The 26,013-nt window shown below is 56.4% G+C and overlaps 1 protein-coding gene across 4 annotated transcripts in view; it reads right to left on the minus strand.

Moving 5' to 3' along the window:
- Positions 1–3,212: 3,212 nt before the first annotated feature.
- The window catches only part of ARHGAP22 (Rho GTPase activating protein 22), a 135,605-nt gene continuing 112,804 nt past the window's right edge, over positions 3,213–26,013 (minus strand). For all 4 annotated transcript variants that reach the window (XM_025466313.3, XM_025466315.3, XM_025466314.3 and 1 more), the window contains 6 exons: positions 13,991–14,198; positions 11,507–11,639; positions 10,561–10,634; positions 9,809–9,930; positions 7,512–8,397; positions 3,213–3,744 (listed from right to left, as the gene is read on the minus strand). In XM_025466313.3, the coding sequence (XP_025322098.3) occupies positions 3,516–3,744; positions 7,512–8,397; positions 9,809–9,930; positions 10,561–10,634; positions 11,507–11,639; positions 13,991–14,198 (1,652 nt within the window). In that variant the 3' untranslated portion in view covers positions 3,213–3,515. The remainder of the gene's footprint in view (positions 3,745–7,511; positions 8,398–9,808; positions 9,931–10,560; positions 10,635–11,506; positions 11,640–13,990; positions 14,199–26,013) is intronic.

Consider the following 26,013-nt stretch of genomic DNA (forward strand, 5'->3'; position numbering starts at 1 on the left):
GTGCACAAACCTCATTTAAATTAAAGATTGGTGTAATGTTTTAAAACTTTCAAGCCAGCATCTTTTCAATTTGAATGAGTAACTAAGAATACAGGCTCTTAATTAAGACTCCCTGGGATGGGGGATCCCTGGGTGGCGCAGCGGTTTAGCGCCTGCCTTTGGCCCAGGGCGCGATCCTGGAGACCCGGGATCAAATCCCACGTCAGGCTCCCGGTGCATGGAGCCTGTTTCTCCTTCTGCCTGTGTCTCTGCCTCTCTCTCTCTCTCTCTCTCTCTCTGTGTGTGACTATCATAAATAAATAAATAATTAAAAAAAAAAAAAAAAGACTCCCTGGGATGGGAGCCTGACTCCTTCACCGACTTGTGTATGGTTGTGGTCCAGGTCCTTAACTTCTCTGTGCTTCCAAAGTACTAGGTTCTAACAGTACAGAAAATAATGTCACCTAATCACATGTAAGGTGCTTAGACTTGCTGGCACAGCAACCATTCTCTGAGGTTATCCTCATTTTAGACATGAAGGAACAGAGACCCACACAGCTGAACTTCCCCAGTGTCTTCCAGCTGCACAGAACTGGCCCAAGTTCTTTGTTTTATGCCAAGAAGCTTTCTGTGGTTTTATCTCTCCTTTCTTACCAACCACAATACAATTTTGGCACCTCCTAAGTCCAGCTGTCACAGGGCTTCTTGGAGTATGGAAGTGGTAGCAGTGGGCTTAGTAGGAAGGGCAGAGATTTCTGGCAAAGGTGGTGGCTCTTGGTGGATACAAGAGTGTAAGAGGCAGTAACACTATCATATCTACTTAGCTGTGAGGTCATATAAATTAGAAATTGTTCCTTTATGACAGCACCACATAGGATATTGGGAGACCTTTCCAGGGGGCTGGGGCCCTGAATCAAAAGGAAAGGGAGTCAGTGAAACATGTTGTTACTGTTAGTGACTCCATTTACTGTCCACAGGCCTGGGAACAAGGATACATGGACTCCATTCCAAAGCCCTTTTAACAGTGTGGAGTATGCAGTGGTTATGCCTAGTCCAGTATTCAACAGCCAGCTAAAATAAGGAATGTCTGTCTGTCTGTCTCTCTCTCACACACACGCTAAAAACTACTCTTAAAAAAAAAAACTTTTGTGAGTCTTATTAAACCAATTCTTTTTTTGTTTTTGAGTATGACACTTATAATTTCCAGTTTTGGTTTTAAAAGCAAAACACACATTTTAAGACACTTCTGAAGTAATCTGAGAGCAGAATGCTAGATTTTTGCTAATTTTCAACTATTGCATGGTTGATTTATCCATAATTCAACAATTTTTTTTGCAACTTACCTTTTCTCTTTCTAAAGCATCCAAAAAAAATCAGGAGTCTTCAAAACATTAATTTCTTATGTTTTCACATTCGTAACTCATTGGTTTGCTTAATATGAAATGCTGTCATTACACTAAATAGGTACAACTTGAAACAGTTTGGAAATAGGTTGTTGAAATTAACTCAGGGAGAACCTGAGTGGATAGAGACAGAGAACTGGGCCAAAGCCCATCGGCCCTGGTGCTGAGTGTGCTTTACAGGCAGAAGGCCATAGGCTTTACAAATCGAATGGAAAGTGCTGGTTAAGTGAGAACTGGAGGACAGAACTTCTACTGGATGTTGGCTGATTTTCAGAGAAGAATCGCACTTGCAGATCCTACTTCCACCAGCAGGTGGCAGACAGGGTTCATGAGCTGGTTTTGGCCTCGGCTGGAAGCTGAGCCTTGCCAGTCTGAAGGGCTGAAAGCAGCCTGGCAACCTTCCTTTTCATCATGTGAAACCCCTTTTGTCTTCCCGCTCCTTTGATAGCCTAGCAGTGTTCCTCTCCAAGTCAATGTGGGCAGAATCCCGGGACTGTGGTAAGGGATCCCAGGACCATGAGAATACACGGGTGTTCCCACTGATCTTGTCCTAGCCTCAGTTTCTCCCCTGAGATGGGGCCAACTCCTATCTTGTTGAGGAATCAGTCCCTTCAATTTCTTTCTCTTTCTCCTTGAATAGAGAGGAGAGCAATATTTTACCTTCTGGGGAAGCCGGTCACCCAAATCATCTGCTAGTAGATTGCCTGACAGTAGATCTGGGTATTGGTCTCCACTGACCCCCTCCCTCCTCACAGTTCCCCAAGAGAACTCTTGATGGCTGATGCTGCTGGGTGCCCTTGGCAGGCATCTGGCTTCCTGGTTGGTAAGACCACAGGTGGCCTGTGGTCAGCCTGCCTCACCGCTATGGAAGTTACTAGCCAACTTGGGCATGTGGGCTTATACCTCACGGTATGAAGCCAGCTCTTCTTGGAAGCACCAATAGCCTGGCATTTAAAGCATCAGTGCAACAGTGTATACTTGACTGTAGGTAGATGGATGGTTGGGCCTGAGGGACTTTTCCCGAGATAGTGATCAGAAATTGGGGCACTTTAGTGTTCAGGGTAGCAAGAGGTGATAGGTAAGGACACTATGAGCAGGAGCAAGTGAAGGAACACCAGCCCAGTCTGCTCTGAGGCCACTCCTTTGTTGCTCCCTAAATCCCAACCCTAGGAGCTCTGGCCCAGGCCAGTACATGTGCTGTGGTGGCCAGGTAGACTTTCTTATAGGGTCTGGCCTAATGGAGCTGACCCAAGTCTGGGGATGAGCTGGAGAAGGAAGGTAAAATGGGCATGGAAGGGAGCGGGACTAGTACTAGCCCGAGGGAAGTGTGGAGAGAAACAGGGCCCAGCTCGTGGGGCCCCGGGAGGACAGAGAACCGGCACGTCCCATCCCCATGGCTCCCTTTTCCTTTGTACACATGCCTTGCTCCCCCGCACAGACCCAGGTGCAGAAGTGAGCTGTACAGTGCCATGCTGAGCTCTGCCTCATAGGCTCTAGCCCTGGAGCAGATATGGGGTGAAGCAAAAGCAAGCAGGCCATGGTGGAAGGCTTGTGAGGAATTCCAGACCAGCTGCCAGCTGCACAGGCCCAGGTGGCTCAGCGGGGGAAGGAAGAACTGACAGGAAAACTGTCCTGCCCTGGGCACAGGGAGTATGGAGCAAAACGTAGATTTGCATCAATCCAGCTTCAGTGACTGTGATCACACTGGGTATTCCTCAGAGCTTCGTAAGGCCATTCCACTGTGGGACACCCCGAGGACTTCCGACTCTGTGAGCAACTTGGTAACACCCATTCTGCATGACCATAAAGGAGTCAGGCATCCAGACATCGTGCCATGACAGCAAATTTAATAAAGAATGCAAAATGTTCCCAGTGGGCTACTCTGATCCCAGGTGCTTTGGTGGTCACGGGATTGTCCCCTCTGACACCTACCAGGCCCTGCATGGTCGGAGCAGCATCCAGATCCCACATGGGGCTTGGGCTCCCAACAGTCCCCCTGGGGGTGTCAGGACTCCTCTCTCCACTGGCTCCAGAGCTCCTGGCACCCCTGAAGCCCAGGTCCAAGCTGCAGGGGTTTGTGGCTCCTCCTGAGGCAGGCAAGCACTGCTGTGGGAGGGAGCTCTTTCCACATCTTCACTTTTGGGCTTTGTCACCTTTTGCCCCAACAGTCAGGCTTCCCAAGGTTGAAAAAAACTCCTCCATTTCCTTCTGCAGCAGCTGGTTCCTCTTCTCTGCATCTTCCCGTGCCCGCTCTGAGTTCCTCAGCTTTATTTCCAGCATTGTGTGCTTTTTCCTTTCTTGGTCCAGTTCTTCTTCTAGCCGTGACATTTGTTTCCTCAGGCTGGCACTACCTTCTTCAAGTCTTTAAAATGAAGAAGAAAGACACTGATTTAGCCTTTGGCTGGCTGGGTTTCAGGAAACATGTACCTGCATGCACTCCTTCCAAAGGAGCTGGTCAGGCGGCCCATGGTGGTGAAAGATGAGCACAAGCTGAGACCTGGCTCTGGGATGGGCCCTGTAGGCCTCATCAGCTCCTCACAGGACCCTGGCACTGACCCTCGAGCCAACAGGCCTCACCCCCAGGGGACCTCCCCTCAGCCTGTGATCCAGAAATGCCAGCGTGAGCATCTAGCCCTTTGGCACTTGAGGCTGGAGACCTCTCTGAGTCCTTGCTAAAATATAAAGTCTGCCACCCTCCCACCCAGCCAACCGTCCACAGAGGAATGGACTGCCGGCTGGCAGAAAACAGGACCGGTCCCCAAATGGAGAGGGAAGTAGGAAACTGTCCCCGTGCCTTTGCTCTTCTGCGAGGCTCCTAGTGCTCCGGCCTTCCTCTGGTTGCCCCACCTCCCATGGCCCCCCAGGTCCCAGCCAGACACCGCGACTCCATTAGGGTTGTCACCTCCACTCTTCCTTGTCCTTCATGCCCCAGCTCAGATGTCTCACCCTCGGTGATACTTCTCTGGATCCTCCCCAGGAGGCCACATTAGTGTTTCTTATGCCACCGCAGACATGCTGCTACGGATGTTGACACCATGCTGTGCCAAGGTTGGCCCATCCGTCTTTTCGACCAGATGACTACATCCTATGAGGCCTCTGGGGCACGCTGAGCCCAGCCCCTGGGAGCCAACATACGGCAGTGTGAGCCCCAGGCTGGCTATTTATGAAGCAACATGGGCTGCTCTGAGTTCTGGTGTCTTTTCTGAAAAAATACAGGTGCCAACCCTCCCCCCAAGAGCTACCGCTACTATGGACGAAGAAGAACCAGGAGCACACAGCACAACACCTGTTACTTGTACGTGGAGTAAATATCCATTCCCCAGCCTGTCCAGGAGGAAGCCCAGGCCTCCACCCTCAAGCATTGAACACAAAGCACGAAGAAGGCAGGAAAGCTCCCTGCACCCCAGCCCTCCGTCTGGGGAGCACAAGACATGCCATCAGAAGAACCTCTCCACAGACCCCTCATTGCTCATTCCTCTGCCCTGGTGCTCTCAAGCTCAGGCCTGGGCTACCCGTCTGCTTCTCTATGTGGGTCTTCGTATGACCTCACCCAGTCTCCAGACTCAAAGCATCATTTACACGCTGGCAACCCCTCACAGCCTCCATCTCCCTCAACTCCACTCAGAAACCTCATAAGCACTGCACCTTAACAGGTCCACAGATAGCTCCTGATCCTTCTCCAAGCCACTTCTGCAGCCCTGGTGTCCCACTCAGTGAACATCTTCTTCCAGTTACTCCGCCAAGACAAAAATATTGTCCCTTAAGTCAGTTCTTTCACCCCCACATCGGACCAATTAGGAAAAACTTCCAAATACATTGATAATCTGGCTCTTCTCCCCATCTCGACTGCTGCCCCTTAGGTCCATGATACCCACATGTCTAGCCTGGAGCCCCACCCTGTGCCCTCGACCCCCTTTCTCACACTCCCCTCGTCCCCACTCTCTTCTACCTGCCTCTCCTGGCCACAACCCCCGGGCTTCTGCACCTGGCCTTCCCTCTATCCCAGCATTGCCTTCCGACCCTCACTCCCCATGCCCCCCTTCCCTTCACCCTGCTGTGTTCTCTTCCTTTATCTAACCTTCTAACACACCATGCATTTTTAAAATCTATCTTGCTTACAGTCTCTCTCCACCCCCAACTCCCAAGCACCACCAAATTAAGAATGAGGGCAAAGGTTTTGATCAGTTTTGGTCTTGGCTTGTGTCCCCTGTGTCTAGTACAGTATCTGCACATCACAGACACTCAGTGGATTCTCTTTGGGAATACAGGATTTGGCACAGGGGAAGGGTTCTGAGTCCTGGGAGGCAGGGCAGAAAGCTGGTTTCTCCCAAACCACTAGACAGACCCAGTGCTGACTGACTCCATATGTGCAGCCGTATTCCCCAAAGACCCACTGGTGAGGCTCCAGTCTTTCTTACGCTCACACAGACTCTTCTCTCCCTCGACCACCCCTCCAATCAGGATGACAACATGACCTAGTGAGGATGCTACAAGGGCTGTTCCTTCCACCCTTTTGCCTCTGAGAGCTTTAGCTTATCTCCAACCCATGAAGCAGGAGGTTATGTGAGCAGCAAAAGCTTCCTGAGCACTCTGGATGCACCAGGTCCTGTGCTGAACACTCTCATCTACTGTGGCACTTAATCCTCATGACAAATGGGTGAGGTCACCGGAGCCCAGAGAGCCTGCCCAGGCAGACACTTGGCCAGTACACACTGGGGTCAGAGAGCCTGCCTGGGATGCTCGGCCAATACACAGTGGACAGGGACCTAGCCCTAGGCAGTCTTATCCAGAGCCCTCCATGAAACAACACTGCATTTTCCCCTGAGAAGTCAAGCTTCTTAGCAGGTCAAAGAACTAGAAGCTCAAGTTGGTCCACAAATAGCTAAGGAAGTGAGAAGTTGGTTCTGACTTCCTCTGAGGCTATGTGAGGACAGCCTTCACCTAGTAACATTTCCCATGTATTCTGTAGTTTTTGTCTGTGAGCTCATCTTCAGGTCTGTCATCATCTTCCTCTGTATCTGCAGGATGTTCCACTGTTCCCTCTGCCTGGTAAATTCCAACCCAATGCTCACATTTGTGAGGTTTCCACCTAACTGTATACCTCAGTTTTACTCATGTGGTGTCTTTCCTCCTCCTTGCTCAGCCCATTCCTACTGGTCCTGCAACTCCTGGCTCAGGTATCACCTGCCATGACCCTCCCTGACCTGACCTCCTGCAGAACAAAAAGACCAAATGCTGCCACTCCTACTCCCTTAGAAATATCAGGCTCAGAGTTAGGAGCAGGAACCCCCCTCTACCTCCACTGTCTGATGGGGGAAAAGAGGACCTCAGAGCCCACTAACACCTTCTGCCAGTGGGTGGGGCCTGATTTATAGGTCAGATAGCTGGGGCCAGGGATGGAAGCCTGAGATGGTGGCGGAAGCACTGCACACTGGCCAGTGCAGGCCCTGCTGGTAACCTTGGAGAACCTGGTGCCTCAGAGCTGGAAAACACCTTCCTCCCAGGGAGGCTGGAAGGATCAAACTAGGGCCATCTGTGAACAAGCTTGCAAGGCTCAGCATGTGGCACAAGGCATCCTCCTGTGGCCAGGGAAGGTAGGAGGGCAGGGCTCAGCACAGCCAGCTCCCTCCTCATGGGAAATTGGGCTTAGAATCCTGGAAGGAGCCCTCATTGCATATCAGGCCCAACCACGGTCAGCCAGCGAGGACACCAGTGCATGCGGGCACTTCCTGGGGTCCATGCACACCTCAGGGGGCCCGCCTCCTGCCTGAAGGCCACACGGGGACTCCCATGCTGCGTCTCTGTGGTAAAGGTGCTCTGAGCAGCGCAGGCGGAGGCTGTGACTCGCTGGCTCCCTCGGCAGGCGGCAGGCCTTGTGGAGCTCTGAGTGCACGCCCGGCCCTGTGGCTCCCGAGCTGCTGCAGACAGAGGACCCTGCCCCTCCATTCCCAGCCCTGTCCTGGGGGCTTCCCCCAGAGAAGAGGCTTCCAGGGGCCGGCTGCTCTGAGCCTCGCCTCGGGGAGGCTTTCTCTCAGAACCGGAGGCGCGACCGGAGGCCGACGACCACGAGGGCCCTGCCCGGCCCGGGGGCGCCAGCCTCGCACTCGCCCCGGGGCCGCAGCCCTTTACCTTTTGATACTCGTGTCGTACTCGGTCCTCTGCCGGCACAGCTGTGCCCTGAGCTCCGCGACCAGGCCCCGGAGAGCCTCGGAGCAGCGGGCGTAGTCCTGGGTCGGGCCGCCTGGGTCGCTGGGCTCGCCGCCGCCGCCGCGGGCGCCCGCCTCGTCCGGGCCACGGCCCAGCTCGGGAGCCCGGCGGTCCCCCCTGCTGCTGGCGGCGGCGCGGGGCTCGGGGGCCCCCTCGGCGTGCGGGGGGCTGCGGGCGGCCGAGTCGCTGGCCCCGCAGGCCGCGCAGCTGCCCACCGAGCCCCCGGCCGCCGCCTCGTCAGAGGAGGCCCCCGACCAGGCCGTGCCGGGAGCCGGGCCGCCGGGCGGGGGCACGTTGTCGTAGGTGGACAGTCTCTGCGCAGAGCTGCAGCCCTTGAGCCGCTCTCCCGCAGAGGCCCGGCGGGGGCCGCGCAGAGAGGACAGCCCGTCCGCGAGCCGGTTCCCTCCGGAGATGATGGGCCCCTCCAGGGATGAGGCGCCCCCCTTCGGGCTCCCCGGACGGGACCCCGACTGCCGGGAGGAGGACTTCCAGCTGGGCAGAGTCTGCACCCTCTTCCCAGGGCTGGTGGCGACAGGGCTGCCTCGGCCACCCAGGCCCGCAGGAGAGGTCCTGGATAGCGCCGCCACGGTGGCCCCATCCGGAGATGAGGTCCTGTGCGACGGCAGGCCTGGGGTGCCGGGGCTGCCGGGTTCCGGCGGGGCACCCCCCGGGACCTCCCCAGAGCCCCAGCTCACGGCGCACGGTGGGCCCCCACGCGGGGCGGCCAGTCCTTCCTCGGCCCTCGCAGCGAACAATTGGCTGTGTCTGTGGATCAGGACAGTCATCAGGTGCTGGACCAGAGAAGTGCCTGCCAGGAGGACAGTGAGAAGGCCTGGCTGCGGCCGCCTTAAGTCCGGGCTCTCTAGACCACACCCAGCCTGGGGTGCCCCTCAAGAGAGGAGCAGGAGCTCGCCGTCTGCCTCTCCAGAGGAAAGGACGGTCACCACGTCCTCCAGACCCAGACGGCCCGAAGAATCCTGCCCGCGGATCCCCTTCCTTGGACACGGAGGAGGCGCTGTGCCGCCCGGCCAGGTGTGGGGAGAGGCGGGCACTGTGCCCAGCGAGGCTGCAGGGCGGGCCAGCAGCAGGACCTAGACGCCACAGCCTTCTCAGCTGTACCACGTCAGTCCCCTGTACTGCCAATGAGGGCTGTGCCTGGCTGGCCACATTCTGGGGGGGCACAAGGCTCTGGGACAGGGACAGAGATGTCTTACACACACACACACAATCCCACATCCACACGGTCACAACTCACAAATGAATGTATGCAGCCCCCAACATGCACAACCTGCCCTTGCCTCCCCCTGCATGCTCTCCCTCTCTCTCTCTCCCTCTCTCTGTCACACACACACACACACACACACACACACAGTGACACACACAATACCTCTTCTCCAGGCCACAGCCCCTGAGATGCAGCCTGTAGTGCCTGACACAGGGGCTTGGGGGTCCGCGATGAAAGGGGGGCAGTACAGTGGAACCATGGTACCTATCTGCTTGCCGTGTTCCCTCCTATTACCCTCCACTAAAGACCAGAGACTGGGAAGGTTTTCAGGTGATAAGGAAGGAGGGGTGGTCGGGTGCGCCCTCCCACTAGGGGTAACCTTATAAGGGTCCTGGAAAACATAAGGAATCCTTAGGCCACAAAAATGGGTGAAGCAGGAACTCGGTGTTTGCTGTTGGCCATTTGTTCAGCCTGGCAGGCCCAGAACCTGGGAGCTCAACGTGAGAGAGTGGGCTCAACAGTCCCAGGGAGATCTGAGCAAGCGTGCCACCCCAAGAATGCCAAGCAGCTGCTATTGCTATTTTTTATCACTATTATTATTATCTCCCCCCAGGGAATGGCTCTGACATCTGGGAGCCAGCGACAACTAAATAACATTTACTTAAGGGAAACAAAAACATCATTGTTTATTTAAGGACAAGGGAGCTGACCTCTTTCCCCCACCCCAGCCTCTCCTGCCATTCTAATTGCTCCCAAGGACCCCATCCACAGGCCAAAGTTCCTTCTGCTTTTATAGCTGGACCCCATGGGGTTGGGGAGGGGGTGGTGAGGAGGTCTAGAGGCTCCTGCCAGGTCCCCGGGACACAGCCCCTTCCTACCGGCTGGGCCCTGGGCTGGACTGATGTAGGGTGATGCTTCTGAGGACACGCCTGGGACTGAGGGGAGGCCAGACCCAGGCAGCACCCGGTACCGCCGTGCACACCTCCACCGTTACCTTCCATGATGGTTACTGGGTCTTCTATCTGTGGCCGAAGTATATTAGGTCCAAAAACAGTTGCCAGGTTCTGGACGCTCATCTTGTTGACATTTGAGTGGGACTGAACTTCATCCAGAAACCTGTACAGTAAGGAAGAAGCAGCTGGCAGAGAAGCAAACGCTGATGCCAGATCCGCTGGGAGTTGCCGGGCCCATGCGCAGCCACATCCAAGGGTATCCGCAAGCTGCCGGGCATAGCCAGCTGCCCTGCCAAACTCAGAAGAGGGCAGAGCTTCCCCCTCTGTGGGGCAGGAGGCGGCCATCCAGAGCAGAGGCCAATGGGACAAGGGAGGACACAGGACTCTCCTGCCTGCAGTGGGGGCAGATGCCCCAGAAGGCCCAGAGCCCTCAGGCATGGCGCTAGATGAGGGCCACACGCATGCCCGCTCCCAGCACCTGGGCCTAGGCCGTTGTGCTCAGGAGGCTGACCCCTGAAGGGAGGGGACAGGGACAGGCACCCAGAGAGGACTCCAGGGACAGAGGGTGCATCTCTCCTCTTCAGAAATGATGCACCGGAAACTATCGAACACCACCTGCTCCCATGGGGAGTGTCATCTCCATGGGCATAGGGGCTGTGTTCTTTATGCCCCTCACTGGCTCCAGCAACACCTGGGGAGGGTGGGTGTGGGGTGTGAGAATGACCGGGGCCCCTCTGTAAAGGGAACTGAGCCAAAGTGCAGGAAGGGAAGCTCTCTGCCCCTACTCACTTACTTGCAGATATATCTGAGCAGGTTGTAGTTGGCCAGGGGAAGGCTGCTCACTTGTTTAGCCAACTCCAGAGTCCCCTTGGGATTGAAAGAGAAAAAGAGCATTTCAAAGGCCAGCAAGGAGACTCCAAGGCCCTTTTGCTGGAGGGAGGGCTGGGAGCAGGGGCAGGAATCAGAGTCCAGACCTGTAGCCAAGCCTCAGGGGACCAGAAGGTGCCACCACCTCCATCTCCCTCAGAGGAGCAGCGAGGCTAGGCTTGTGACATCTTGTGGGAGCCGATTTACTCTGGAGAACTGATGTGAAGGGTATGCCTCTGCAGGGCTAAAGAGGAATGGCAGGGCCAGGGCTCAGCACATTTATGGAGACACAAATATTTGCCAGGTAAAGACCCCTCATCTCCCACAGGGCCAGAAGGTCAGCATATAGTCCCTGCCCAGCCAAAGGCACCTGCAGGAGAGGGTGATGGTAGGCTGGGAGCCCTCTGTCCTGGAAGTAGTCTCAAATTCTTTTGGGAGGAGACAGGATATAAATAGATGAAGGGTCTGGTGGTTTCTGAACCCAATGGCTGGCCTGGGTAGCCTAAGGTTGAGGTGGGTAGTAGGAGGAGTCCCTACTGTGTGGGGGTCCAGACCTGGGCCCCAGGCACCCAGAACCATGACGGGAACTCGGCCTGTCCTTCCCAGAGACTGAGGTCTGCACACAGAGAGGACCGTATGCAGACAGGGGATGCTCTCAGCCCCCTCCATTCAGAGCTGCCCCCCACCCACAACATGCAGACAGCAGGATGTTCCAGGCCCCCCTTCACAGAGCAGGAGGTTCATGACCTCCCATCTTACAGAGCAGGCTGTGGGCCAGGATCTATGGGCCAGGAAAGTCAGTTTGTGCCCTGCTCCATACACCCGCCTCCCAGCAGACCCGCTTCCCAGAATGGGCCCCAGGAGCTACTGACCTCCCCCTCGTCCTTGGTGAGCAGCTGGGCACAGCTAAGGAAGTCTTCATACCTGGCGAAGGGGACCACGGGCTCAGGGAGCTCCCGCAGGTAGAGCTTCAACAGAGAGGCCACCGTGTGCACGTCTGTTGTGCTGTGGGCAGGGGGACATGCATGAGGCCTGGGACACCAGGGAACCCCAGGGGTGGCCAGCACCTTGTGCCACTCCCCCAGGGGCAGCCTCTGCTCTCCTGTCCGTGTGTGTTTGTGTGTGTACAGTGAGCCAGGAAACCGGCAGGAGTGAAGGGCCCCTTTCTGCTGGCCTGGTGGTCCCTCTGGGGTCCTCTGCAGGGCAACATGAGAGCTGCTCCGCTCTAAGCAGGCACTGGGTGATGGGAAGCCTGAGCTTGCTCTCTCCCCACCCCCAGGCTGGCCCACAGTGTAAGGGGAGGGGCCATGGCAAAGGCACCTGGCATGCTAGCCTGCTGAACTCCTGGAAAGAGCAGGCGTCCCTGAGCCCTGGCCACTAGGGCCCAGGCAGCTCAGAGGTCGGGCCCTCCCTCTCAGCCTCTGGGCTCTTAGGCACATTATAGACCCTGGGCGTCTATGTTCATCACCCTATTTCCAGCGCCCCAGTGCTCTGTGTGTCTACTCGGAGGCCCCAGTTTTCTGCTCCCCAGCTTGGATTTGCCCAAGCTGGCTTTCCCCCAGTGAAGAGCAGCAGCCCTGGGCCTATTGGCCTCTGGGTTCAGGTTCTGAACTGGGGTCTTGGCACCTCCTCTAAGCTTGCCTTCCTGGATGGACCTGGGCACTAGGTATTTCATGTTTTTCTAGGGCCCTGGATTTAAACCCTGAGCCTGCATCTTCCTCATGGCAGGAACTCAGGAAAGATGAGGCTGGGGCCAAGAGAATGCGGCTGTGCCCTTAAGGTGCCACCTGGCCTTGGCTGTCCACAGCTGGTCTTGCTGAGTTAAGCCCTAGGGTCCCTTCTGGCTTCTCAAGCTGGAGCCCCACCCTGGCTCCTCCTCTATGCCCTCAGCTTTCAGTACTCCTGGGCCTGGGAGGCCTGGCCCACAGCCGGGGTCCGCAGCCCCAGTCCACAGCCTTCTGCCCCCCAGGTTCCTGTAGCCAGATCCTCTGCCCTACCCTGGTCTAGGGAGTCTGGCCCAGCATTCTGTCTCCCCTTCTTTCCTCCCTGCCTAGAAACACACTTCCTCATCCTCTCCTTCTTTCCCTACTCACTGCAGAGCTTTCCTTTTAAACAGTGGCTTAAGGCTTTTTCTTGGTACTCCTTGAACCACGCCCTCCTCACCATCCTCTCCCGCTACACACACCTGCCCTGAATCCAGGCACCCTATCCCAGCACCCAAGGAGAATGTTCTGCAGCCCACAGCTCTGTGGATGCCCACCAGACTGAGAGCCCCACTAAGGCAGGTGCTGTCACCTGTCCCGCTCACTCCCCCAGGACCAGGCTCACAGCATGTGGTGGAAGGGGGCTGGGTGCACAGGCAGGGAGGACAGCTCAGGGGTCCCAATCAGCTTCTGCCCTTTCTGTGGGCGGGACTCAGACAGAGGGAGCTAACCCGAGAGCCTTAGTTTCTCCACCTGTTGGATAACACTTCCATTCCTTGGTATCTCTTCTTTCCTAAGGGCAGACCTCCCCTCAGAATGGGGGCAGTCCCAAGCTGTACATCTACTGACAGACTTGCCCACTGCAGTGATGGGTCCTGGTAGAGGCTGGAGGGACTGAGGGTGTTCTGCCCCAAGACAAGGGCTGGGAAGGCCAGGGCTGCCAGCAGGAACCCATGGGCTTATCTGTGACTGTGAAGGCAGAGCTGAGATGCTCCAACAGAGGCCAAGGCTGGCTTGATGCAGGAAGAACTTTCTATGAAAACTACTCTGTGACGGGTGGGGTCCTGTCTGGGAGAAGAGGCCCCAGGGAGCCACCTCCCTGGTCATAGCCCTCCCTGGGCTCCTAAGTTAAGTTGACTCTACCCACACAGTGCAGCCCTCGATGGGGAAGTCCCAGTGATGGGATAGGACAGGTACCGGCTCCCCACCCCTGGTATCTGAGAGAATGTGGGGCTGCTCCATCTTGCCACTGAAGGGGCCTGAAGGGTGGGAAGCTGAGAGAGGGGCCCTGCAGAAGGTCTAGAGTCCCAAATGGAACCAGCAGAGGCCCTTCTTTTCCCCTGCCTGGGTTGGGTTTACAGGCATCCACTGTGGAAACAGCCTGCATAGTCATGAGTGTGCCTCATCCATGGCAGGATCCATCCCTGAGAGGAGGCCCAGGGCTTCTGCACTGATTCTGTGCCCAATGCTCTGCCCATGGGAACAGTTGGGTGCTGGGGGGTGCTACTGTGGGGAGCCATGCCACCACCACCTTGCTGCCAGGCTTCCTGGAGGCCAACTTACTGCCCCCTGGTGCTTGTGTCCTGGGAGGAGCCCCTACAGCAGGAAATGGACCGGTGATCCCATCTCTACTGCTTTCCCTCAGGAGCTCACCTGTCAAACAGTGGTTTCTCCCCACAGTCGAAGGAATCCTGCAGGTCCCTCACCAGGTTGGCTTGGCCTGGCATGCGGAAGAGCCCCTCCTCGGTGAGCCCATGCTCCCGGATGAAGTCCACACACTGTTCCACCAGCAGGGGGGCCAGACGGGGGCCATACTTCCGCTCATGGTGGACAGTGTCCTCTAGGCGCTGCCCAAAGATCCCTGGGCACAGAGAGGAACTGGTCACACTCTCAGCTGTCCAGCTCAGTGGTGGGGGAAGGGTGCTTTGGACAATGGGGGGCCGGAGGTGCTGTCAGGGCCAAAAGTGTCTCTCTTCTGAGGGAGCAGATGAGGATCTGGAGGGAGGGGTCTATACCAGGCAGCTGGACCCTGGGCCACAAGCAGGAGGGGACAGTGGGCAGGGGGCCTATCCTGTGCTGTGGAATATGTCTAAGCCTGAAGAACTTTCAGAGGGCCCTCAGGGAACACGGATTATGCATTTTATTGATTCATTTATCTGTACAACACTCACCTCCAAACAGGAGTGACTTACATTTAAGATCCCAGAACTATGTCCCCCAAAAGATGTGCCCTAGAATGTTCTTAGCGGCATTCTTTGCAATCCGTCCAAATGGGAAACCACCTGATGCCCATCAGCAGTAAAATGAGTGGGCATGTCATGGTCTACTCATACTGTGCAGAACCAGACAACCATAAGAACAGATGGCAAGCAGCTCGCACAAGACAGATGACTCACTGATGTGAAAACTTACTCGTGGCTCAGCATCACCGATCGTTAGGCAAATGCAAGTGAAGCCACAGTGAGGTACCACCTTGCACCCCGGGAGGATGACTACTATCAAATCAGAAAGCAGCAAGTATTGGTGAGGATGTGGAGAGATTGGAGCCCTTGTGCACTGTTGAAAGGAATGAAAATGGTGCAGTCACTAGGGAAAACAGGGCAGTGTCCTCAAAAATGTAAAACAGGATTACTGTATGATCCAGCAATTCCACATCCAGGTAAATAAGCAAAGGAACCAAAAGCAAAGACTTGAACAGACATTTCTACATCCATGTTCATAGAACATTATTCGCCATATTCAAAAGGTAGGAGCACTTGGCGGGCTCAGTCAGTAGAGCCTATGACTCTTGATCTCACAGCCAAGAGTTCAAGCCCCAGGCTGGGTATAGAACTTGCTTAAACAAAACCAAACCAAACCAAAGCCAAAGGTAGAAACAACCCAAGTGTCTATCAAAAGATAAATGGATAAACAAAACGTGGTACATACATACAATGGAATACTATTCAGAATTAAAATAAAAAGGAAACTCTGACACATGCTCCAATGTGGATGAATCTCAAAAACATTATGTCAAAGTGAAATAAGCCAGCCACAAAAAGACAAATACCGTATGATTTCGCTTCTGTGAAGTACTTACAATAAGAATTCATAAAGACGGAAAGGAGAATGGTGGTTGCCAGGGACTGGAGGATGGGGGCAGGAATGGAGAGCTGCTATCTAATGGGGTAGAGTTTCAGTTTTACAAGATGAAGGAGTTCTGGAGCTGGAAGGTGGTGATGACTGCACATTGTAAATGTACTTAATGCCACTGAGATGTATGTACACTTAAAAATGGTTAAGATGGTAAATATTAACTCTATTTCACCAAGAATTTTTGAAAATTAAAAAATAACTGCAAGCAGAAGCCAGACCTAGAGTTCACACTGCATGACTCCATCTATGTAACATGCAACACCAGAGCAGGATGTGGTTACCCTGGTGGGTCAGTGACTGGAAGGGGTCGGAGGGGGCTTCGGGAGTGCTGGTAGTGCTCTGATTCTGGACCTGGGTACTCCTTATCCAGCTGTATTCACTTTGAAAAAAATCATTAAACTACCCTTGTGATTTATATACTTTCTTATATGCTACATTTCAATAATGTTTGTAAAAACAAACAAACAAACAAACAAACAAACACAGGAAGCAGGAGATCCAGAGCATTTAATACAGGACAAGAGGCAAATGAGGGATAAAAGGAGAGAGAAAGAAGTAGAGGAACTCTGGACTGAGAAGATCTATGACAACTAAATATACAACCAGCTAAGAGGCTCCTTGCGGCCTAGGCCAAGAGCGGAAGTAGCTGAGGACCATAAAGCTCTCGCTCTCACAGTGATGGTAACAGGAGAAACACACTTCTCCCAGCCCTAAGCTCTATGAGGATTTTCAAATACCTAACATCTTCCACTTGCACACATGACGCAGAGACTTCCCCCACAGGGTGGCTTCTGGGGTGTGCCAGGGGCATGATGCCAGAGCTCCATTCTGTCCAGGCATGTGGCTGCCGGAGATGTGGATGGTGAGCCAGTCAGGTGAGCATTCAGTCTCTCCCTTACCACTGAGCAGTGGAAGGACTCTGGGCACCTACTTAGCTCCCCCCACACTGGCTAGTTTAAAATAAGATACATCAGTTCCTAATACAGTGCCTGGCATAGAGCAGGACTCAGTAAATGTTCGTTCTCCCCCTGCTCGACCCAAGTACAAAGCCTACAGAGTCTGGGGGTGGTGAGACTTCTCCCTTCTAGAAAACATGCCCATGTAGAATGCATCCAGTGATACCATCAATACGTTAGGGAGAAGTGTGTACATGCAAGTGGACTTGTGTGTGCACGTCTGTGCATGCATATGCGTGAGGAGAGGGCACTAAAACAGCTAACACATGGCACTCAAGGTGCCAGGTCCTGCTCTCAGCACTTCAAAGACACCAGTGCCTATAATTCTCATGCAGCTTGTAACCTAGGGACTATTACTTTCACGTCACTATCAGCATCATCCCCATTTTTCAGATGGACAAACTGAGAGGCAAACAAGTTGAAGAGCATGCCCAAATTCACTCAGCACATGGCAGGGTCAAGGTTCAAACCCAAGCAGCCTGGTTCCAGGCCTAGAGAATGTTCTAGGCCACAGTGCTGCTCTTTACCCACACTGATGCCCGGATACCTGGATACTATCCACCCACCAGTCCTGTTCCCCAAGTTTCTCCAGTCTTCACTGGCAGTTCCCACAGACATGGTCAGCACTAAGCAGAGACTATAATGCGACATGAAAGGCAAAGCTGTCTGCCTCCCGGGCCTGGGGGGAGAGCCCGGGGCCCCTGCCCGCAGGGGTGTGGCCTGCGGGCCAGTCAACAGCGTCCTGGCCTCTCTGCCGAGCCTGAGAGCGGCCTGTGCTGGCCCTGGGGACACAGCACCCCTGTTCCCCCTCCCCTCACCCAGGGCTCCATCACCAGCGCTCAACTGCTCTTGTTTAGCTGGTGTGCAAACCACTGTAATGTGAGTTATTTAAAATCAGGAGGTTTCATACAAAAATTGATTTCCAGCTTCTCTTGAAAAACTCCACAGGGCCGGAGGCCGGGAGGTATCCCTGAACAGCAACGGGGCGGCGTCCCGCCATCCGTGGCCGGGACAGCACACCCCACGGTCCGAGTCCTCGCCAGGCCCTGCCACCTCACGCCCAGCCCAAGCCTGCCTTGGGGGAGGCCCTCACCCCTCTGCTTTGACCTGAACGGCACAGACGGCCCCGGGGTCCTGTGGGCATGGGAGGTAGGGAGCAGGGCGGTGATCGCGGAAGGTAGGAGCGGGAAACCATCTCGTCACCACCTGAGGCAGTGCCAGGCCCTTCAGTGAGCGGGAAGATGACATGTTGAGGGGAGCCGCACGTGGGCCGAGGGTCCCCCAAAGGGGAGGGGGCTCGACTGGCACGGCACCCTGGGTGCCCACCTCCCTCTGGCCCGCCTCCCTCTTTGGTCAACGTTACATACTACTTGAGCCCCCTAAGCCACACGTCTGCCTTCCTGCCTCTGGCCCGTGCATAGACCTCGGCCTGGAAGCTCCTTCCTCTCCAGTCTGGGCAAATGTCCTACCAGCCCTTGGGAGCAGCTCTGATGGCCTCTCTGATGGCCCTCCTGCAGTCCTCACCAGGAGCCCCTCCCTGTCCTTCCTGAGCTAGTGCAGGATGGGGATCACCGAGGGGAGGACGGTGAAGGATCCAGAGTTAGTGCTCCCCACCCCTGGGCTTACAGGGGACTGAAGGCCCGTCAGGGAAGAGAGACACTGAGGAGAATTCTACAACTCCTCCAGAGACCCACAAAGCTGGGGTAACCCCGTGCAGCCCTTTCTGCTTGCCCGTCTCCTGTCCCCAGGACACCTGCCATCCTCTGTCTGTCTACCTGTCCATCTACCCTTCCTCACCCTCGCACTCAGGCCTTACCCTGTTCTAGGTAGTGGAAAATGCAATGGGGCAAGCAGGCTGGCCAGACAGAGGGCGGCTGCTGCAGGGCTGGCCCACTGCTGCTCTGGCAGCACCGCCATCTCTAGGAGCCCCCTCCCAACCCCGGCACAACCATGGCCTCCCTGGTAACCCTCATCGCTGCTCACCCTCCCTCCCAGACAGGGCTGTGAGCCAGGAATCGGGAAGTCCACAACCCCAGGCGCTTCCAAATACAGGTGATTTGGGGGAGGAGGTGACGTTGAGACTGGGGTGCAAGAATTAGTGGGAGGCAGCCAAGCAGGCACGTGGGAGTAGGGTGGGTGAGCAGAGGCCCCAGGGCAGATGTGGGTGGGGTCTGATGGGGAACTGCAGGGGCTGGAGAGTGGGTGTGAGGGAGCCTGCTGAAGAGGCAAGGATCCTCAGCTGTGCTGAGCACTGACCTTCTATGCTGCTCGGGGGCTTGGGAAATGGCAACACTGCCCCAGGGCACTCCAAGTGCTGAGCCCAGTGACAGGGCTGGCCTAGGGGTGGGGGTGGAGACCCAGGCAGCAGGTGACGGTCACAACTGAAGGTCACAAAGACAAAGATTTGAGTCTAAATGTGCACTGGTCTGGGTGTACGTTCCAGCTAAGCTACCGAGGAAAGGAGGGGGCCTCAGTTTCTCCACCTATAAACCGGGGTGACCGTGCTGTTTTTAGGAGGCTGCCCTGAGGCCCTGCCCAAGGCACCACCACATCCCTGGCAGGGCTGTAGGGCAGGGCTGTGCCAAGCCTTGCAGGAGACTCTGGGGCCAGATGCTTTGGGGAGGGCCTGGGAGAGCTCACTGCAGCTCTGCCTCCTGGGCGTCCTCCCCGGTGGTCCTCCTGCTGGAGGCAGCCTGCACTCAGGCTACAGAGCCTGGCCTCCCTCAGCCAGGATCCTCTGGCAGAGCCAGGGCTGCGAAGAGCTGCGCTGACCTCCCTCGGCCCTCCTGGCACACCTCGATGGGGAGCCTGGCCAAGAACCAGTTCCAGTAGGTTTGTCAGATCCCTGGAAGCCCAGCCGGTGTGCAGGTTCCTCAAGGTCCCGGCCCACGCTGTTCCCCAGGTACCGAGGGCTCTGCCGCGGAGAGGAAACTGGCAGAGGCTGCGCTTCCTCTGGATGAACCTGCCGGTGGACTCAGAGCTGGGCCAGGCCTCCGCCGCCAGCTCTCCCTGGCAAACATCGGCTCCCACGCTCCTCCCCCGGAATCACAGGCGGGAGCAGGAGCAGGAGCAGGAGCAGGAAGCCGCGGGCCGCAGGCCAGGTGCTCAGCGGGCTCAGCCCCTGTCCCTGATGACCTTGGGTTCTGAGCTCTTCTCTGCAGTTCCATGAGCTGTGAGCAGCCCCAGGAGGGCCTACCCCCGACAGGCACAGTGAAGCAGGTGCTGGGTCCACGTGGCCTTCTCCTGACCCAGGAAGGCGGCCCAAGGCCATGGCACTGCCAGCTCCTGAGGCCCCAGGAGGAAAGGGGGCAGGTGGGACTCCCTCGAGGAGCTCATTCCTCAGTGGGGTCAGGCCTGCTCGGCTCTACCGGGCCCTCTTGTTGGGGGATGGCGGGACAGGCAGGGGACTAGGCCACACTCGGGGGAAAGACACAGCTTACAGCAACATTCTTAGTCTCCCTCCAGAGGTTAGGCCTTTGGGAAGTCGTCCCTGCTCGGGCCTTCCACCCTTCCCGCTCGGTGAGCCTCCACCTGCCTGGCCCTGCTCCAGAGACTCCACAGCCTCACAGGTGCCCTGGGGACAGAAACCAGCCCCGGCTGACATCCGCCCGGGACAGCCATCTCCGCAGGGTCTTGCCGAGGGCGAGCCGGCCCCGTCCGCGGGATCCCTCTCCTCCTGGTGGTGGCCAGCCCGGGCGGGGCACCGTGGCCTTCCCCTTCCCGAGGCCCACGGCGGCGGGGGCGTGTGCAGACGTGGGACGAGCACTGCGCCTGTGCTTGGGGTCGGGACCCTGGGGCTCCCCCCAGCTCGTCCCCCGGCGGGTCCCCGCTCCGCTCGCGCTGGCACCCGGGGCACGAGATCCTATGCCGCCGCGTCTCCTATCTCCTGTCCTCCGCCCCCCGCGCCCCGCCCCGCGGCCCCCGCGCCCCGCGCCCCCCGCGCCCCGGCGGCCGCCGCTTCCCCGCACCCGGTCGCGCCCTACCTGGGGCGGCGGGCGCGCAGCAGGCGGGCGGGCGGCAGGGCGGCGGCGGGCGGGCGCAGCAGCGGGAGGAGGTCGGCGAGGCCGGCATCGGCATCGGCATCGGCATCGGCACCGGCACCGGCCCGCGCGGGTGCGGCGGCGGCGCAGGAATGCCCGGCACGCGCAGGTGGCAGGTGGCAGGTAGCGGCCTGCCCGCCGCCGCCCCGGGCCGGGCCGCAGGGAAGCGGGGAGGGCCCGGCGCTCGCGAGTCCCCGAGACGTCGCCCCGGGACCCCGCGCCTGAAGTCGGCCCGGGAAGGGCCCCGTCCAGATGCCGCAGCCCCTGTCCCCCCGGCCCGGCCGCAGCGAGGAAGGCCCGCAGCTGCCCGCGACTCCCCGAGGAGCTCCTGTTCCGTGGCCCCGCGGGCTGGGAGGCGGGTGTTGGCCCAGGAACGTCAGGTAACTCGCCTGGGTCACGCAGCTGGGGGACAGCCGACCACGGACCTAAAGCGGGGGCTCCTGGCTCCAAAGCGGGTGCTTGGGACTTAAAGTCAGGTGTCTAGCGCAGCCCTGACGGCTAAGTATCCATGTCCCCATTTTACAGACGCGGCTGCTAAAGCTTAGAGGGGTTATGTAGTTGTCCTAAGGCCACACAGTAAGTAACAGACTTTCCATCTAAACCTAAATTACCTATCTGCAGGGATACATTTCTACAAGGGCAGGATGCTGTCCCAGGAAATGAGCCCCCAATCCCATACTTCCAAAGTTTGAAGAGCAGAATGGATAGCCAGCGGCAGGGATATACCAGGAGGGTGGGTGGAAAGCAAAGCCCAGCTGGGGGCTTTGCAACACCAGACAGGAGGAAAAGAGGTCCACAAGGGTCTGTGGGCCAAAACCTGTAAGGGAGGGGCTTAGGAGAGCCCTGGGGTTGGAAGGGGTGGGGGCTCCTCCAAAAGCTGAGTGTGCAGGGCAGGGCCACTCTTTTTACTCTACTGAGCAGGGCTGGGGCTAGGATGCGGCAATATGAGGCACTCACCACAGGTGTCAAAAGTTTCAATAAGATATTTTATTGCAATATTTTAACACAGATAAATTAAATGCAAAAAAAAAAAAAAACCATGACGAATGAGTTAATCAAAATTTTAAGTAATGACAGGCTCTAGCCCTGCTCTTGCAAACTCTGTGAGCACCTAACCCTAATCCCACAGATCCTGTCTTTATTTACAATTTCGATATTTATCATGGGTGTGGTAGGCTACATAATGACCCCTCCCCAAATGTCCACATCCTAATCTCTGGGACCTGTGAGTGTGTTACCTTACCCAACAAAGGGACATGGTAGACATGACTAAATTACGGATGGAGAGATGATACTGGATCATCCAGGTTGGTTGCATAAAAGGGAAGAAGAGAGAAGTATGACTACAGAAGCAGTAATGATGTAAAGAGGGAAGCAGCGACCTGGAGTGATGAGGCCACAACCAAGGAAGGAAGGCAGCATCTAGAAGGTACAGAGAGGCGAGAGCCCTCGGAAGGAACAGGCCCTGCCAACACCTTTATTTTAGCTCTATAAGACTCAGTTCTGACTTCTGTCCTACAGAACTGGGAGAGGATATATTTGTATTGTTTTGAGCCACTCAGTTTGTGGCAATCTGTTGAGCAACGATAAGAAACTAACATAATGGACTTTTTGCATTAATTTTCATTTAAAGAAAATTTCAATAAAATGTTTATCTTGACTGTTTGCTGGCGCACCCTTAAATTCTGTGCTGGAGGCCACTGAGGCTCCTAGATCCTGGCCCTGATACAGTGTGGGGGTGGAGGGCTGGGTTGAGGGGAGGGGCTCAGTGTGCTTCCTTCCCAGAGCTCACCTACCTGAGAAGGGAGGAAGGGCATTTCATGATGAGGGCCATAAGCCAAGGAATGCCCCGGCCTAAACCTGCCAGAAAAACCTGGAGCTCCCGTGGCCCCGGGACCCCTGTGTCTGAGTAGCACTGCCCACCTTAAAGAGAAGGGCCCAAGGCCTCAAGTTGAAGCAGCTACTCTGGGGTAGGTGGGCCCTCCCCCTGGACCTGTGGGCTCTGGTGCTGACCTGCTTTCTCCTCCTGAGCTTCTGTTCTCCCACCTGTGTGGTCATCACATTAGGCCTGCCAGTCTCTAGGGAATCCCCCAACCACCATTCCCCAGATGGATGGAAGTCCACAGGTGCCCTCCATTTAGAAGGTTCTGGACTCAAATGGGCACTGATAATGAGGTCTAGATTATGCCCTGGAGGGGATGGTGCCCATCCCACATTGGGGGCTACTTTTAGTGGTGGGACCTGGTAGGGGTGGGTATTCAGAGACGGTCATCAAATTGTCCTCTTGGGCCAGGGCCAAGAAGCTGAGAAGCTGGGGGTGGTCTGTCCTCTCAAATCAGTTCCTGGTGACTGGTGACCCCGGCTGGGGTGGCCCCCATTTCTGTGCTGTGTGTCCTATGGCCTGGGGTCCAAGGCCACAGGGACAGCCTCTCTCCTCAGTCTGGATGGCCTGCCTCCCCCGACCTCCACCCCTCTCATCAAGACAACTAGTCAGATCCAGAGGTTGTGCTGCTTTGATGCTTACCCAGCAAGAGAGTATCTGCAGATAGGCCCACCCTGAGGGCGGCTGCCCCCGCTCCCACCTCGGCTGTGTGCCATAGGGCAAACTGCTAAACCTGTCTGGGTCTCTCTGCCTCCCTCTATAATGTAATTTTGCTACAACTAACCCCTGGCAAGAGTAGCACTTAGCAAGCATGAGGCCCCTCCCTCTTTCCTCAGCCTGATATGGAGGACAGGGCTCCCTGGAAGCGGCCGAAAGCCCGAGGAACCTGGGCAGAGGACACCCGGAGGCCCCATGGCCTCCCTCTCTCTAGAGCAGGCATCTAGCAGTGGGGCTCTGAGAGCCAGCACACCTGGGTTAGAACCCAGCTTCCTGCTGACTTCTCTGTGACCTGATGGAGCATTTGAGCCTCCCTGCTGCTAAGTGTCCTTAGGGGAGTTAGGACAGTTCCCTGGGGCTGTTGCAGAGCCTGACACAGGAATATGCTGAATGAATGTTAGCTGCTCTGGCGAATGGCAATGCCTCTGGAAACTTCTCCGTCTCCCCCCTCCCCTCCCCCCCCCCCCCCCCCCCCCCCCCCCCGCCCCAATGGCTCGGCTCACTGGCGCTAACTCTCCACTGGCTTCATCTTAAAAGTGGCCACAGTAAACTCTTTCCTGGCCTGTGATTGGAGCTCTACATAGCCCAAGGGGAAACCAAGAAGGCCAAGTTGATGGGGCACTTCCCAGCACAGCTGCCAGGAGGGACGGAGGCAGGAGGGAAGGAGGACTTCCAGTCCAGCAAGGTAGGTAAGAGGCAGCCAAGTGGCTAGAGTCCCGAGTTTCTCAGGAGGCAGTGGTGAGCAGCCCCCACTAAACCACCTTGCTGGCTTGCCAGGCTCACCCAAGGTAAGGCAGCTGCTCCTTCACCTCTCCTCCTGGTAAACAGCCCTGGGCTCCCCTCCCTGTCAGAGGGGCCTGTGGCTGGGAGCTATTTCCCCTGCCCTGGGGATGCGAGCTCACAGACCCCAGGAGCACAGCGAGGGAAGGAGGCCCCAGGGTTCCATGAACCCACCCCTATGCCCAGAAAAGGCCAGATCTTCCCTTTATGAGCCTGGGGCATGGACAGCATCCAACGCCTTTGGAGGTGTCTCCTCCTCCACCTGGCTAGTGGACCGTCAGGGTCCATGCGAATAGGCTGAAGGTACCAGGATCATGCTCGAGTGTCCCATCTGTTGGCTTAGTGACCTGAAGCCCAGACCAGATCAGCCACAGTCTATTCTCTCCCCTTTTGGAAGAGCTGCCCAGAAAGGCCCGGCCAGGCCCCCAGACTTGGTGGGTCAACATTCAGGGGAACTAGAAATAAGACTTTCTCCTTCAATCTCCTGGATGAGTTGGGATATGAAGCAAGCAGCACTGGGGAGAAGTGGTCCACTAAGATCTCAAACTCCACCACTGCTGGCCCAGGCTAGGTCAGTGACCTTTCATCCTGAACCTGATTGTGCTTTGAGGGCCTTCCTTTGGAGAGGTCATTCTAGCAAACAGCAAACTCTGCTGGCTGGACTCAAGAGGTTGCATTGTATCCCTCCAAGTTGTCTCAAGGCTGGGATTGTCTCCATGTCAAGTGTCCTACCCTGTGGCTTCTGGAAGCTGCATTTCCCCCCTCTTCTTCTGTCTTCCATGTGATTTCTGAGGAACTGAAGAGGGAGAAAAGTGGCTCCAGAAGGCCAGAGGGAAGTCTCCAGTGGCCTGCAAAAGCCACACAAGTGGGCTGGGGCAACGAAGCTGTGATGCCACTGCAGGCCTGCTGTCTGGCCCCTCGCACCCATCCCCAGCACAGGGCAGTCACTGGGGGCGGCGTTCCCGAGTAGAAAGCTGGGTTCCCAGCCCCAGGATGACGGCTCTCTGCTGCCACTTGCCAGGTCAGGACAAAGGGCTTCTGGGCTGCACTAGGCAGTGCCTGCTGGTTTGTGAGCAGGACAGTTGCGGTGCTCTTAGTTACTGAGCACTAACCCCCAGACTCCCGCATCCAGCTGCCCACACAGCACCTGCCCTGGTTTAAGGACAAACAACACCCCAGGGATGCCTGGGTGGCTCAGTGGTTGAGCGCCTGCCTTCAGCTCAGGGCATGATTCCAGGGTCCTGGGATGAAGTCCCACATCAGGCTCCCTGCCTCTCTGTGTCCTTCATCAATAAGTAAATCTTTAAAAAAATCCCAAACAGACACCCCAAACTCTGATGTGTCCCAATGGAACTGCGGTCTTGCCGCAACCCCCAAACACACTCTACACTGAGTCCTTCTGTCTTGGCTAATGACAGCTCTGTCCCCACGGCCACCCATCGAGCCCTCGGAGTCGACCTGCCTGCCCCCACTCTCACACCCCCATCCAGCCCTTGTCAGTCTGATTTCCAGAACAGTCTCAGAACCTGCTAACTTTCACTGTCACCCACCAGAGCGAAAGCGCCCTTGTCTCTTGCCTGGAGCAACTCGAATATTTGTGTCCTGGCTTTGCCTTTTCGTCCCTCACGAGTTAGCAGTCAGAATGGCCCTTTCCAGCTGTAGATCAGATGCCGTCACTCCTCAGCCCAAAGCCCTCCAATGTCCTCCTGCCCCTTTTACTTCGGAGTGAGAGCCAAAATCCCTATAGGGGTGTAGGAGGCCTGGGCGGCAGACTCCTCCCCATGTGCCCTGTCCCTCGCCCTTCAGGCCCATCTGCCTCCATGCTGGTTCAAGACCACATCAGACGTGCTCCACCGTGGCCCAGGCTATCACCTCGGTCCCGGACATCCTGGCTGGCCTTCTCACCTCCCAACACTGTTTGAATGTCCCGCCCTCCCCACTGTATTTAAAACTGCTGTCTGTGTTTCCTTTGATAGCACTCACCGCCTTCTAAAACACAGAGGTTCACAGGACGTGGGCCCCAGGCCAGCAGCACTAGGAGAAGCTGGGAACTTGTTCGAAATACAAACTCTAGGACATCCCCCAAGTGAGCAGGAAGGAACCAGCAGTGTGTTTTCACAGGCCTTCCTCTGGGTGACTCGGATGCCCGCTAACGCTGGCAAATCA

Source organism: Canis lupus, chromosome 28 (genome assembly GCF_003254725.2).
Source record: "Canis lupus dingo isolate Sandy chromosome 28, ASM325472v2, whole genome shotgun sequence".
NCBI classification, from domain to species: domain Eukaryota; kingdom Metazoa; phylum Chordata; class Mammalia; order Carnivora; family Canidae; genus Canis; species Canis lupus.